General features: G+C 34.8%; 1 protein-coding gene across 1 annotated transcript in view; it reads right to left on the bottom strand.

Moving 5' to 3' along the window:
- LOC145684315 (TAF5-like RNA polymerase II p300/CBP-associated factor-associated factor 65 kDa subunit 5L) overlaps positions 1–15,741 on the bottom strand; it is a 73,754-nt gene that overhangs the window by 46,934 nt on the left and 11,079 nt on the right. The window contains exons 2-4 of the mRNA XM_081756501.1: positions 12,085–12,242; positions 6,830–7,078; positions 132–222 (exon numbers count right to left, since the gene is read on the bottom strand). Coding sequence (XP_081612627.1) covers positions 132–222; positions 6,830–7,078; positions 12,085–12,242 — 498 coding nt within the window. The remainder of the gene's footprint in view (positions 1–131; positions 223–6,829; positions 7,079–12,084; positions 12,243–15,741) is intronic.

The raw sequence follows: 15,741 nt of genomic DNA on the forward strand, positions 1-15,741 counted from the left end.
TAATAAGAACTAATAAAAATACTGATTAATTGATTGGAATTTAACGGGAACGTAGTGGCGATGCTATTATTTAAAAACTTCCCCTAAACATAGTATTTAAATATATTATTTTTTCTTAAATAAAATCTTACCTGAAGAATATACACATGACCATTGGCTGACAGAAATCGTTGTAAAGCTGTCATGCTTTTTGAAGACAATGTAAAATGATACTTCGCAGACCTGCCATGAAAATAAAATAAAAATATATTTTTATAAATAAAACTTTACATCGGTTCAAACTACCACATGTTAATCACTAACGTACCAATTGTGATATTTCTAGTTAAGTAAATTCGTCTATATAACCATCTGTTCGTTTCAACTTGCACTAAATTTCTCTTAAAATATTTTTTTTTCTGAGAAAACCTTGTCTCTTTTCTCTATACTCCCAGTCTGTACAAAGGATATCTAGAAAGTAGGAGACGTTTAGGTCTATCGCGGCAGTCGGCGGGGCTAGAATCGCCATCTTGTTTGCAGCGTAATTTACCCGCGTGCATAGGACCTCGGTTCAGTTAAATTAGACTCCATGAATACATGTGACTAACTTTTATTCTCTCTCTCTCTCTTTTTTTTTTTTTTTTTCTAAACTGCCAATTTAACGATAAATATATGATTAAATTTCTGATAAAAAACCAAACAATACACAAGCAACAAGAAAATACAAAACTTCAACATAACAACTTACTATTCAGGAGCAAAATTTTAAGTCGTATGACTAAACAAGAATTCTCAAATTTGCAGTAATTGCACGTTTTATTTTGGTTGTATGCCGAAATAACTACACAGAATAAACCTAACTAACATGCAGAAGGAAAATACATTACCACTAATTTATGAATTTTACTATTAACTTTCACTATTTTCAATTTGAACCACAACATCGTCAAAGTAAATTACTAATTGGAATAGCCAAAAACATTCATTTCCGAACAAGTTATAGAAGCACAAAAACAGAATTTCCACGAATAATACGAGAAAAAGAATAGATTCAAATTTCGCGTACGTCTGCCTAAATAAATAGCCTCCTACAATCGTAAATATTCCTCATTCTGACTTCACCCCATTTCAACTTTTAGTCAGTTTAACTCATTTCAAACGAATTCTAAAGGGAAGCAAAAGAATACGTGTCTTCCCAGGCCTTACCTGATCTTCCAACGGAATTGTAAACGCCCAATAGACGAGTCCACAACTCAACCAGCATATGTCAAGGCCAATCAATGACGACTTAGTCAAGGCCAAAAACACAGCTCACCCGAGCGTTAAAAACGCGAACCAAATAATCAAGGCGAGCAGTTACTCTCACAAAAGATGGAATACCATTTCTTTCTAAAAACGTTTACATTTTTTTTCTTAGAGATCAACGAAAATTCACGTTACATGTCAGAACGTTGCCATACTCAGTACGCACCCAGTTGTGGTGGCGTGAGGATTGTGACGCTACTACTGTGCTAATAGAAAATCTCACCTCTTGTGTGGTGCGTTCTGTGATTAGTTTTTTGTTGGCAAAAAAAAAAAAAAAATAAAATAAATAAATAAATAAATAAATAAAAAAAACACAAGCCAATTGAAATCCATCGCCAACTGTGTGAAGTGTACGGATATGGAATAAAGAGTGATGGCCAAGTGAGGCAATGGTGCATTGGCCGTCCACACGGCCAAGCGTATCCGAGAGTTCTTGGACGGGAGGTGCTCGATCACCCACCATACAGACCGGATTTGGCGCCGAACAACGACCACCTCTTCGTAGCAATGACCACATGGCTCGCTACGCAAGCCTTTGATACTGACGCTGAACTGTAAGCCAGTGTAAGCCAGTAGTTGTAAACGCGGGTGGCAGATTTCTATCGCGACCATATAGAAATACTTGTGCTATAGTATGATAAGTGCCTTAATTTGCATGGCGATTATGTGCAAAAATAGCTTAATAGTGTGTATCTTTCAATGAATATAATACAATTTGATTTGTTCATTCTGTTACCTTTTTTATTATTTCAAAACGTCTGTTACTTTCTGGAGCCCTCATATGTTCATGCATTGAGGCGTACAGAATCATCTTTTTATTATTATTATTATTGATTTTTTGGAAGCAATGTTCAGTAATTACAGCTAGATTTTGAAAATTACGGAAGTATGTTTCAATTTGATAAAAACAATTATTGTATGTTTGGACCGGAAAAAGTTACTTTCTAATTGAGAAATACGATTAAAAAAAAAAAAAAAAAGTAACTTAAAGAAAAACTGCTTCTTGGGCAAGTCGTTTAACTTTCTATTCAAACACGACAAAACTAATAATCCACACAATAGTAGATTAGTAGCAACACTAATCTTCTATCCCTTACGAACACCAGAAATCAAATCTACCAGACCAAAGTGTTACGACGTGTTACAGGTGGTTCTAAGTGTTTTATTGGCTATACTTAAAATCTTCGAACTATATTGATTATATATATTAATGTATACATTTTAATGCACTGATTTATTTTGTAAGGATCCCCACATCACGATAAAAGCACATGTTAACACAACACGTGCTATTGATTGTAAACAAAATAGCAGACGAAAAACCAATATGAAAGATACCGAGGAACGCCAAAAGAGGACGCACCTTACGGAAAAACCCGAAAAGGATAAATAAAAGCCAAACCACTAAGGAACCCAGTATCAGTTAACCAACTGATCGTAACCTATTCTAAACCCTGCAGGCTGCTATGAAGCTAAGGGGTTATCCTAACCACAGTTAATCCCTGGAGGCTGCTATGAAGCTAAGGAAATCACCTTAAACACCATATCTCGTAAGGGCTGCTATGAGCAGAAGTTCCTAGAACCAAATCCTTAAAAACTCCCATAGGCTGCTCTGAAGCTAAGGAGTTATCCGTACAAGACACTATAACCTATAAACCTTAGTCATTAAAAAAATACTTTATTGTCAAAACTTTTGTAAACATAAAAAACTTAATTTCATAATAAAATTGGTAAAGAAATAAATCTCGGTCCATTATTGACTACCAAAGTCATTACATGGTGATAGGCACCGGAGTTATCTGCATGCTGTGACGTAAATTAATATTATGCTGCAGTATTTCACATACTTTACTGTGTGCTTGATCCAGCAGGCCTAGTTCTCTAGATTAAATGTTGAATGAGTGGTAACAGTCATATTGTCAATTATTTTATTTTTATTAATTAGAAAGATTGTGCATTTTAATTTTCAGTTGTGAATATATATATATATATATATATCTCGAAGTTTATTTGTTTTGGTTGTGGTATTTGTAACACAGCCTGCGAATGTTGTCAATGTTGTAAAGTGTCTGAAATGATGTTATGTGAATGTAAGAATTTTTGTAAATGTTTTGGTTGTTAACACAAACACATTGCAATGGAGAGCATTATGTAAGTTATATAAAATGCAGTGCTGACATGGCGCTCAATCTTTAAGAAGAATTGTTTAACTAAGATTTCTTCAGAGAAATCTCATACGCACGTGTATGATTTCAGCCACGTATGATTTCAGCAGGGCAAGTATCCTTGTATAAATATTTCAGTCTATTTCGTCAGTTAGCTGAAGTGGAGTTGAACTTGAAGAACGAGAGTTGACGTTAAAGTAATATTTTAAATAACAACGTTAATAATCACAATCTTTAGTACCTGGTAGTCACTCATTAAGAAGCTCTTATAAATGAATATATAAAATAGACTGTTAGTCAATACATCAGAGATTGATGCATTTTGCGTAGTGAAACTTCTTACATTTGGTTGCCATCATCATCTGAACTTCAGGTATAATCCAGTTCGCTTTTCCTGTTTTACATTAAAAATTGCAGGGCTCATAGTGGTCTGGTCTCTTGTAAATAGTTAAAAGTGACCAAAAGCACACGAAAAAGTGACCAAAATCTCATCATGCCCCTTTTTTTACTTTGTCAATTTCTCCATCACCTCTCTCTTTGTTTGTTGTTTTGTTTCATTTTTTCTTTTTGAGTTTCCTCCTTTCTTAGGTTTTCTAGGTATGCTTTGTAGTTATGGTAAGTAGACTTAGCAGATGTAAAAAGCTTCAGAGTAAGTGAAACCAATTCTGGCCTATTTCCGAATTTCTTCATCTCAGACATTAGATTTAACTTAGCATTGAGAGTTCTCAAACCCATGAAATATTCAAATTCATCACCTACTCTTAAGAAGAACATACAAGTAGCATAACACAAGACGAACATGATGAACCACACAAACACAGACACACAACGTTGAGCGGAGTGTTAACTATTACGAGAGAAAACTAAGACTATTATGATAGAAGAAAGAATAGAAATAGAAGGATTCTCAACCCCACCTTGAGAGCTTAAGCATCCACCAACCATCCACTGTGCTTTAGAAAGAATAAAAGCTAAAGTGAGAATAAAGCTGACTGTTTTACATGTGGCAGCAAGTACTGAAACTTTCAGAAAAGTAATAAGTAACAAGTTTCTGCCTTTTTCCATTTATTTTTATATTTTTCTTAGAAAACTGCCAATGCAAAACGTAAATCGCACAAAAAAGTCACTTTATCTTCCAAAAAGGTAACTTTTAGTGACAATTTTGAAAAAAAAAAAAAAGTAACTTTTAGTGACCAACTTGAACAAAAGTAACTTTTAATTAAAAAAAAAAAAAAAAAGTGACTCGCTATGAGCCCTAAAATTGTCATACACTTTGACTTACATATCTGACATTTTGCTACACAAACATACATTCATACATGTTAAATATGATACGAAATACATGTTAACTACAACTTTAATATTGTATCTCATCTACACACACGGTTCCGTTTTGCCGACTCAAAACAGTGGTGGAAAATCCCCAAAAGTACCTCAAAGCACATCATAAGTGCGTTTATCAAACATTAGCAATATATGTAGGTAATTTAATATATACCTTGAGCTAATGAAAACTATCTAGTTTTACTCAAAGTGCTCTATTAGTAATAGAGCTACATTCCAAACTAATTTTAAAAAAATACCAACCCAGGTTGACAATATAAATAATCTTAAACCTACTGCTACTGCACCAATTTTTCCACAGCACTCGAATTAGGATGGGTGGAAGATTTACAATTTTGCATCCCTTTCTGTAGCAAGGCTGTATGAAAGATGGACCTACAGCTTAATGTGGAATCCGAATCACGTTGAGTTCTCACTGGGAATCGAAAACAGGTCTCCCGTGCAAAAGACACGTACGCTAACCATATAGCCACAAAAGAGCTCAGTACTCGAATTAGTAAATGTCACAAAACATCGACGTAATTCATGTTTATGGACATGGACACACTTACAAAAAAAACATGGCAGCTACCATTTGTTCAAATTATCATTTCTCAGAAGAGAAAAAAAATGTGCTAAGCCACTTAATTTTAAACTTTAAGAGCTGAAGTAATACAGTAATCCTAGCGAGTGAAGTAGCTCAAGTGATACTGCGTTCGCTTCGCATTCGGGACATAATGGGTTCGATTCCCGCTGCCGAACATCCTGACTGGGGTTTCCTTCAGTCCTACCAGGCAAATGCCGGGATGGTACCTACTAAACAGGCTCTGGTCGATACCTTCCCAAATTCTTTCTATTGTTATTGTTGTTGTTACATATCCAGGACAAAATGGCCTCTGAGTTGTATCTGGTGATTGTTAAATAAATAAATAAGAGGAATAACGTAAGGATTCAAAAAATACTGCAGAAAAATAGGCCAGCTTGACAAAGCACACACTGACGTTTGCAAAGTATTGCAGTAAACAACTCCATGATGCATCAGGAGTCTCTCATGGTTATATGGTTCGCATATGCATCTTTGGTGTTGGAAACCCGGATTTGAAATGAAATGAAATCTTTGAGTTTTTCGTCCCACGGTTATGCCGGTTAGGCTAAAGGAGACCGTGATGATGAGTAATGAATGAAATGTTGGAATGAAGAAAGTGAGAGGAAATGGGAGAACCCCGGGAAAACTCACGCACACGGTGTTTGTCCACCACTTGGCAGGGGCTGGGATCGAACCTGGGACCCCAAGCACGGAAACCCGGATTTGATTCCCGGTGGGAGCTCGTGGTTTGGTTCCACGTTAAGTTGTAGTCCACGTGTCATATAGCCTCGCTGATGTAAGGGACGCTAAAATCAAATCCAACCCTCCAATATACAACGCACCACTGGTAACAACTTTAGTTCATTTATATGAGGTGTGTTCGGAAAGTAAGTACCGTTTTAAAAAAAACTAAAACAGGTTTCTTAAAGTCAAATTTATTTTTACTTGAAAGAGCACACCTTAAGTTATTTTTCGACATAGTTTCCACTTATATTCAAACACTTGTCAGAGCGAGTTACCAACTTATCCAAACCTTCCTCAAGGAAATATCCCAGCATCGTTTCGTTTGAACGCCACCGCAGCTATTTGACCACCGATAGTCCCGACTTGGTACCGTCTGATTAGTACTTGTTCCTGCACCTAAAGTGCGTGCTCAGTGGTAAGCACTTTAAAAGTGACGATGGCTCAAAAAAAGAAAGAAAAAAAAACACTCTGGAGTTATGGTTATCTTTACTGGCAGGATGTTTCTTTGAGGACGTTTGGACCCCGCTATGACACGTGTTTGAACATTGGTGGCAACTATGTCGAAAAATAGTAAAGTGTGCTCTTTCATGTAAAAATAAATTTGGTTTGAACAAACTTGTTTTAGTATACTTTTTTTTTTTTTTGGTAAAAACTGCACTTACTTTTCGGACACGCTCCGCACCATTGGCAACATTAAAATCCGGCAAATCCTGCAATTCGAACGTACCTAAATGCTTTAATCAAGACATTAGTCTCCACGTCCTGAATCGTATGAATTGTGGCAAGCTCTTCGACCAATTCTTTCGTTTCATTCTTTTGCAGAAACATGCTTTGATGATGTTTGAAGAATTTACTAGCTGGATGTCGATAGCTATGCTTTAGAATTTCAAGATACAAATGACAGAACATAGGACATAATAATTGGACCAGCTCCGACTTGCATGGCTCACGCAAACCAAGGATCCATCTCTTCAACCTAAAAGTAAAATAATGCAAGTTTAAACATGATGCTTTCCTAATAAAACTAGGAAACAAAAGAATTTATAAGAATAATTTGTTATTCTAGAGTAACTAAACTAAGAAGTAACAGAGTAAAATATCAGGTGTACAGGATACAAACCAAGTGTAAACTGAATACAAACATAAAATTATTATAGCATGTCTCTACTATATATATATATATATATATATAACAAATTGTATTTTTAAAAAAGTATATTATCCAATATTTAAGAAAGAAAGTAACTACTCGAATATTACCAGTATTGTCTTTCTAATAGAAATGCTCATTGTAAACCTCTGCTAATATCTGCCCTGTATATCTGCCTATTTGTAGTGTAAAAAGTAAGTTTTGTATACATTTTCTTCCAATGACTGAAAACCATGTTTGGCTGAGGTGAAGACCGGTATCCCTATTGAGGTTGTTGCCTTCTTCTAGTATTACTACTGCTTCCTTCACTTTTCTTTCCCAATACCCTGAACATTTTGCTATCAAAGTAGCCAATCACAATTAAGACCACAGACTGACGCTGATTGGACGTCGCCATTGGCCAATCAAACTCCGCCCCCTTCCTGCCAGCACCTATGTAATAAAGGTTTCTGTTTTTGGTCTTTCATACTTTACTCTGAAGACGAGAAAATATTGTCGGTTGGACGACGTAGAGTTCATCTGGCTGATTGCCCGAGAAGGACTATATTCATCACGACACCAGAAATGCTTCAGTTCCTGACGTTATGAAACTACATATTCACCATTATACACGATGACCTTCAGCCATTCTTCCGGCAACACGTCGCTATAAATCTTCTGTGGCTTCTTGTGAAAAAAAAAAAAAAGTATGACATGTGGGTTTCACAAGTCTCTTCTGAAACTAACTTAACACCATTGAGAAAGTTATGCAGAGGCTGGAGATAGTTTGACGGAGGTAGGTCCGAGCTATACAGTGAATATATTAAAACCTTCTCTAAAAGTTCTTTCTGATTAGTTGTTAAAGATGTCTGGCATTGTCAGCGTGATATACAATCCCCTTTCTCTTAACCGGTTACGGCTGTTTCTTTTTTAATTGCTAGATGCACTCACGCTGACTGTCGACTGTACTGATCAAAGGTTATCGTTCTGGCCAGCGGCAGCAGCATGTGATGTATGATGTCCTTCCAGCCCCACCAAACGCACACAATTAACCTTCCTGGTCTCAGTGTGGCCTTTGCCACAGATTGTGAAGCTGCTTCGACCATGATTTTTTCTCCTACATTGTTGTCATAGGTTAGGTTATTTACTTTTCATCACTTGTGATCACTCCTTGAGAAATAGCTCGAATTCGTCACGTTTCATCAAAGGTTTGCAGACAGAAATTCGATCAAGTAAATGTCAGGTCATCTGGTACCCAGACGACAACTTCTTTTTGTAGCCAGCTTTTTCCAAATGTTTTTACAATATTTGATGAAATTATTGCAATGCCGCTCTTCCTGGACTTTTGCCAGATTATCACACACTTTTGTTGTGATTGGTCGTCCAGTACAAGGAACATCTTGAACATTGAAATTTGCAGAATGAACGCGACTGAACCATCATTTCGCTCTTTCTTCTGATCTTGCCCATAAACAGCAGAAATTTCTTTACAGCTCTGCGCAGCATTTGCGCTTTTATCGAAATGAAATACAAAAATATAGCGCAGTTTTGTGGAAAGTTCATCACGGCGCAATACCTAACATATGCTTATAAGAATTCCACCACTTTTTATACATGCAATAGTTTAATAGCTTCAACTGTCAGCTGCCAAATGACCTTTGGCCTAAGCCGCTGCGATTCATATACACTAACGTCATCTCGTGCGTAAAGGGCTCACTACTTTTTACACTGTGATATATATATATATATATATATATATATATATATATATATATATATATATATATATATATATATATATATATATATATATATATATATATATATATAGACGTCGGTGATTCAGAAAGTAATGCCTCCTAGCTCACTACTTGGCCAATAATACGGCAAACATTCTAAACTGTTTATCACTAATGCACTGATGTATAACGTATAACGTATCTTGCCCATAAACAGTAGAAATTTCTTTACAGCTCTTGTCACTTGTTTCACCTTCTTATCTCTTCTCATTTCAGAGAAATGGAGCAATTTATGGGAACCCGTAGCGACGTCCGTTTGAAACAGAGGACTGTCATTGAATTTCTGACTGCAGAAGGTTGTGCGCTCAGGAACATTCGTCGCCGGCGACGAGACGTGGATACACCATTACGACCAGGAAACGAAGCGTTAGTCGACAGAGTACCGCTACACGTCCTCTCCTCCGCCTCAAAATTCAAAGTTTTGTCCCATGTTGTTGACATTCTGCCTCATCCTGCCTATACTCCGGACCTTGCGCCCTGCAACTTTTGCCTCTTCTCCAAACTTAAGGATCACCTTAAAGGCCAACAGTACAGTTGTAACGTGGAGGTTCAAGCAGCAGTTCTGCAAAGATGTCACCAGCAGCCACTACAATTCTTCACCGACGGCATGAAAAACCTTGTTTCGCGTTGGCGCTAGTGTGTTGCCCGTAATGGGGACTATACTGAAAAATGATGCCACCATTTGTAGCTGACATTACAAGCTTTCCACTGATAACTGTATGAGTGATATCTGTCAAACACAAATAAAAGTTATCACCTTGGAGGCATTACTTTCCGAATCACCCTCGTATATATCATCACTGGGTTTTAAAATTTAATAATTTCTTTAATAAAATTTTGAACTTTATTTGTTGTAACTTTTTTTAATCTTTGTTTTCGAAACAGTTTCATAAATTATATTGTTTTGTTTCGTCCCTCTTGAATTTAAAAAATTAAGTTATTGTAAAGAGGAAACAAATTCCAAGGTAACATAATGTCCCAAATTATCAAACTATATTTTATATGAACTATTTTTACTTTTCTTTTCTTATAAATTTAGAGGAGCCGTTTATGAAAAGCATGACTTTCATAACCAAAATAATAAAATTTTATTAGGCTATTGAATATCAAATTTTACATGACCTTTACCATAAAATTATTTCAATAAAAAAAAATTATTTTATCATTTTAAAATTTTGATTAGCAGGAGACTTGCTATTCCGTCTTTATGTGAGCTTCTATTCTGATAGAATAGATATTGCTGTTAATAAAAAAGGGAAAACTTACAAAAGGAATATTTTCGCCATCCTGTCCCTTTTGAGTCCAGAGCTTGAAACTATCTCCATAAGCAGCCTTACCGAATAATCCATGCGAATCTGCCTTACACTCCCTTTCAACACAAAGCCCTTTCAATATCTCTTTAACCACTTATATAGGCCCCTTCTCACTTTTACATCCTTCATTTGTAGGACAGTACCTATTTATCTTTCTGTTTTTAGTTTTGCTTTCTTTTCTTGACCTAAAACTATTTTGAACTTGAAAATTGTCCTGTTATTCTTAAATAAACATTTCAAGTACAGGATCACAGCTGGTAAACATGTTCTACAAATGTACCTAGATGGAAAAATTCATTTTTTCCCATAAACTGCACAATATCATTACAGTTTTGTTACATAATATAAATTTAAAATGTTACATTATTATTTTAATTTTTTTGAGACATTTGTTATATATATTTCGACAAACAGATATAGTCATGCTAATTTAACAGAAACATACAATAACATTAAATTTCTTCTTTCTAGTAGTAGATGCAAAATCTTAGTGACACAATAAATAAACTATAAAAATAGAAATGACATAATGAAATCTCTAGAAATATAAATAAAATTGAGCATATTTGTTGTGGATTATGTTACAAGAATTTTCTGAAATCACTTTTACATTAAAAGTATACTAACACTTGTAGTTATAATATTTTTCGCTTGTTTTTATTATACTAGAGAAGAAACACCTCCTCCAGTTCCCTTCCAGGCGGCAACATACCAAGAACTGACGAAATGTTGCCACGTTGGACCGCAATGGATATACGTTGAATTAAGAAGGATGCTGAACGAACATCTCCAGATTTAAGAAAATGATTTCTACCTCACAAGACTCCTGGTAATGTTGACAAAAGAGAATCGAATGCTCCTATACGTTTAGTGTCATATTCAAATTGCATTTCGACTAACTTCTTGAAATTACAGTGGCCTTTTTTTTTAAATCTTTTTATTTTCGCTCTCTAATGGTGGTGTTAATAGAAAAAAAAAATTCAACAACATGATCACTCATGATTTTAGGTGAGTGTACATTTCATTTTAATTACTATTTCTCAAAAACTGGTGTTTTCTCTTTTCAGACAGAAATCAATAATCACTTTGGTAACATGCTCCATTCCTGTAAGTATTATTCTTAAAAGTGTGAGACACATTTTTCAACACACAGTGACTGTTATGTTCAACTATCAGAAACATGTAAGGAAAAAAATGAAATGAAATTTTTGAGTTTTACGTCCCACGGTTATGCCGGTTAGGCTAAAGGAGACGGTGAAGATGAGTAATGAATGAAATGGTGGAATGAAGAAAGTGGGAGGAAACGGGAGAACCCCGAGAAAACCCACGCACACGATGTTTGTCCACCACAAAGTTCACTTGGCGGAAGCAGGGTTTGAACCCGAGACCCCAAGCACCAGAGGTGAACGCTCTACCACTGAGCCACCGCGGCCCCCAAATATGTAAGGAAGTACATAATTATTTCGTTATCATATATTCTTCACAAGAACTACGGAATTTTACGGAATCAGGAAAGGAAACTGCAATTCTGTAAAGGAAACTACTGTCTTTACCTGTGCAACACCTTTGATAATATTAAAATGGTAGTATTTTGGCAGAAGATGTAGAGCAAGTTTGTTGTCGAAATTCCTAAGCTGCTGAGAAAAGCAAGAGGTCTCGTCGAAACAGTTTGGCATTTTAGAATCGAAACTTATTAAGAGTAAGTGTGTGTGCTAAATACTGAAAACTACATTCGACTTACACAGAAAATTGTTGATCCAGCTGACTGGTGTCACCGTTGCTGTTACTGAAAATAATACAGTTTTTCTGAGCGACTTCTTTGTCCACAGCAGCCACGACTGCCATTTCTTCGTGAGACTGTCTCAATTGCAGTTCGGACTTTCGGAAACTATCAGAATCCTGAAAAAGAAGAGAGTAAGATTTAGCGATGATTCTAAAATTTCTAGCATTTTCTGCTATATTTGGTTCAGATGATGGAATCAAAAGTTGCTTATGCCGAAATGTTAACTACAAGTACAACGCATAAAAATGTAAAGTAAACTTCAATTTTATTATACATTAACATGTAAGTCCATACAAGTAACATGAAAACCTTCTATGTCGTTATGGATTACTTAACAGCATACCACATGACATTAAAACAGTCGTCGCTTTTGTAAATATACTATCCAGCAGGTGTGCAGTAAAATAACTGCTATTCAGGTCTAAATGTAGTGGAAACAATTAAGATATTGTGTACAGATAACTAATCGCCATTTCTTCACTTCTAGTCTGAACAACGGTAAACAGAAGATACCACAAATGTAGAATTAGGGATGTTACATTATACCTTGTTATAATGTATCACGGTCCGAGATCGTTTGGACATCCAGTATATTTACACTTTTTACAAATAGAAACTTTGAAAGATGTAGAAATTCATTGTTGTACGGCAGAATTTAATCACAAGATTTTAATTATTGTCGAAAGAGTAATATTTAAGTAGAGATTCCATAAAATACATTAATAATATTATTTTTCAGAATTTTGCTTATTTAACCTATAATACTGAATTATTTTAGGTAGTACGAGTATATTTTGCGGTTTTTTTAGTTTATTTTGAAGCAGGGTTGGCTGGTTTAAATCTTGGTTTAAACTTTTTTTTTTTTTTTTTTTTTTTTTTTTTTAAATAACCAACTGGTTTAAACCAAAAAACGACAAATGTTCGTAAAAGTGTAAGTGTTCGTAAAATCTTGATGAACACACATTTGTGGGTTATCACATTTCACTCCCATATATTATTGGTATTATACTCAGACCTGAATTCCCCATTCATTACTCAAAGAGATTATACTACAAAAGCAACTTTTTTTTAAATATATAAGTTCATGAATGTTTCTTTTGTGATTTCTTTATAGTTTGTTATTATTGTTATGCAATTGCAATCAAAGAAATTCTAAATATTGTTTCGTTTTAATAATGTTTACTATTGATAAAATACATTGAAATGCCGTACTTGGGGGAAAGGCTATACAAACCCCACGAGATGCATTTATTGAAATCAGAAGTATCTTTTGTAACTATTTATGTATAAATGGGTCAGACCCAAAGTGAACTCAAATAATTCGTATCTTTATTCACTTTTCTTACTGACATGCAAATTAAGTCGTTGTATTTCTTTAACTTTGACTAATAAAATTCGTAGTGAACTAACTTGGACTAAATTAGTTCTTCTGTACTCTGCAGTACTTTGAAATTGTCCATATGTAATTCTGTATAATGGTTTCACTTGTACAACTGATTATCTTTTCTCCTTCTGAAACGACTCTTGACAATTTTATTAACAAGTATGTAAAGATTAGTATAACGTATTTTTTTTTATCAGGAGTTCTTCGTGATTGAGTCGGCAGACGTATCGCATTTGTGGTCAATTAGTCCTGGTTCCGAGTTCAAACGGAAGACAATTTCTCTCGGAAGTAAGCCGAGAAGCGGTTTGGATTCCACTTTGGGCTTATGTGACCCCTTCTAGCATAACCCGGTTGTTGCATAATAACACCACGGTGAAAAAAACTTGTTTCTGTCCATATGTGGTATAAGTACATAGAGCAAATTATTTAAACCCAAAAAACCTAGTTTAAACAAAAAAAACAGGCTTTTTTGGTTTTTTTAATAAAAACCATGGTTTTTGCCAACTCTGTTTTGAAGGCAATTTTGATGTACGAAATCTTCTTAAGGAAACTTCAAAATTTTATTTCGTATTTTCTTCGAAAATTTTGAGTTTAGAAATTCAGCCATTATGTTTTCCTGGCACACCCATTTGTTTAAGTGAAAATTGTTTGTGATTGGATCATGAAAATCTCAGCTCAGGTGGAGGCTTAACAGTTCCTTTTGATCTTAAGATATTAAAAACTTTCATGCTATCGTTACGCATCAAAACAGCCAACTAATGATTTTCTTCTTCATACCTTTTGCCTTTCATACAAACAGTGTTAGAAGATAGACATCGAAATTTGTCATCGTGTATAAAATTTAATGAAGTGAAAAGTTGAATAGTGGCAGTCAATTAAAGTAGCATTTTTGGACTCTAATAACTTCTAAAATGGAATTTCTTTTGGGATGCTCTCAGGACAGTGGAGCTAAAGTTACGAGCGGTGACTGACGTCATCACCGAAATTGATTGGCACGCCATTAAGGCACGGCATGGCTGTCATATAGATAATTTATCTCTGTTTTGGTGCCACTTGCAAGATCTTTTGTGAGATCTGGTGGATTTACATTTAAATAATAACTGTCTAAACCATCGGCGTATCAAGGATCAATGTCAAGTAAGTGGTGTAGAAAGGGTGAAGCAAAATTTTAGTTTGGTGTTAAATCTTCCAAAATTTTAGTTTAGTGACATTGAAAATTTTGGTGTTTTCTGTACTAATAGTTGATGTTACTATGAAGTTCTAATTCATTTAGGTTTCTCCAGGAATTGCGTATATATACAGCTATAATGTGAGTGTTGTAAACACTCAACGGGCATGTTCTAGCCGTTTTCGGTTGTTATAATAACCAATGCATGTATTCCATGTACACTCATGTCCAAAATTATTGTCACATGTCTATAAATATGTTGTTGCAGGAATATAATTTGATAACGAATTCGCCCGGTATTTCTTACAATGTTAGTGTGTGTGTATAATCGGCAAAGACATGTATGTGGCAAATTTCATGTCAAAAGAACAATAAATAAGAACAATAAAACGAAAATAAAACTTTCTTGTTTATTTAGGAACATTTTGTTTACGCATTCTAATTTTCGTATTTATAATTCTTTTCCTATGAAATTTACCACAAATATACATTTCCCGATTATACACATAGTATCAGTATTAAAAGTACCCTGTAAAATCATTATCAAATTATATTCTTACAAGAAGACAGTTATAGATATGCGACAATCATTTTGGACATGAGTGTACATACAGTCGTTTTCCCAAAAATTTGAACATTTTTTAGGTCATGTAACCTAGTAGAAATTAGTAATTATTGTTTTTTGGGAAAAAGTACTGCTCAATTTTCTTTGCTTAAATGCTAAAAATTCTCATTTTGAAGTATTCTTTGAAATAGTTAGAAAATGAAATGTAAGTGGATTCCCATTGTATCAATTTTCATACATCACGGCGCAAGTGAATATTAAGGGTGCATTTTAATATACTAGTAGAATGAGATTTACGGTGACAGCTCGTTTCTAGACCACAGTATTCTGATAATGTCAATAGTATTTTATGGTGGTAGTAATTAAATCATCCTTGATTCATGATATTAGTAAAATTAAATAATTCTTGATGATATTAGTAAAATACTTTGGAACGTTTCTACACAAGAAAACAGTTGATCTGATCACAGATACGTCTTTGAGAAAGGTAAGGTGGCT

Source organism: Thermobia domestica, chromosome 4, assembly GCF_964235325.1.
Source record: "Thermobia domestica chromosome 4, izTheDome1.hap1.1, whole genome shotgun sequence".
Classification (NCBI taxonomy): domain Eukaryota; kingdom Metazoa; phylum Arthropoda; class Insecta; order Zygentoma; family Lepismatidae; genus Thermobia; species Thermobia domestica.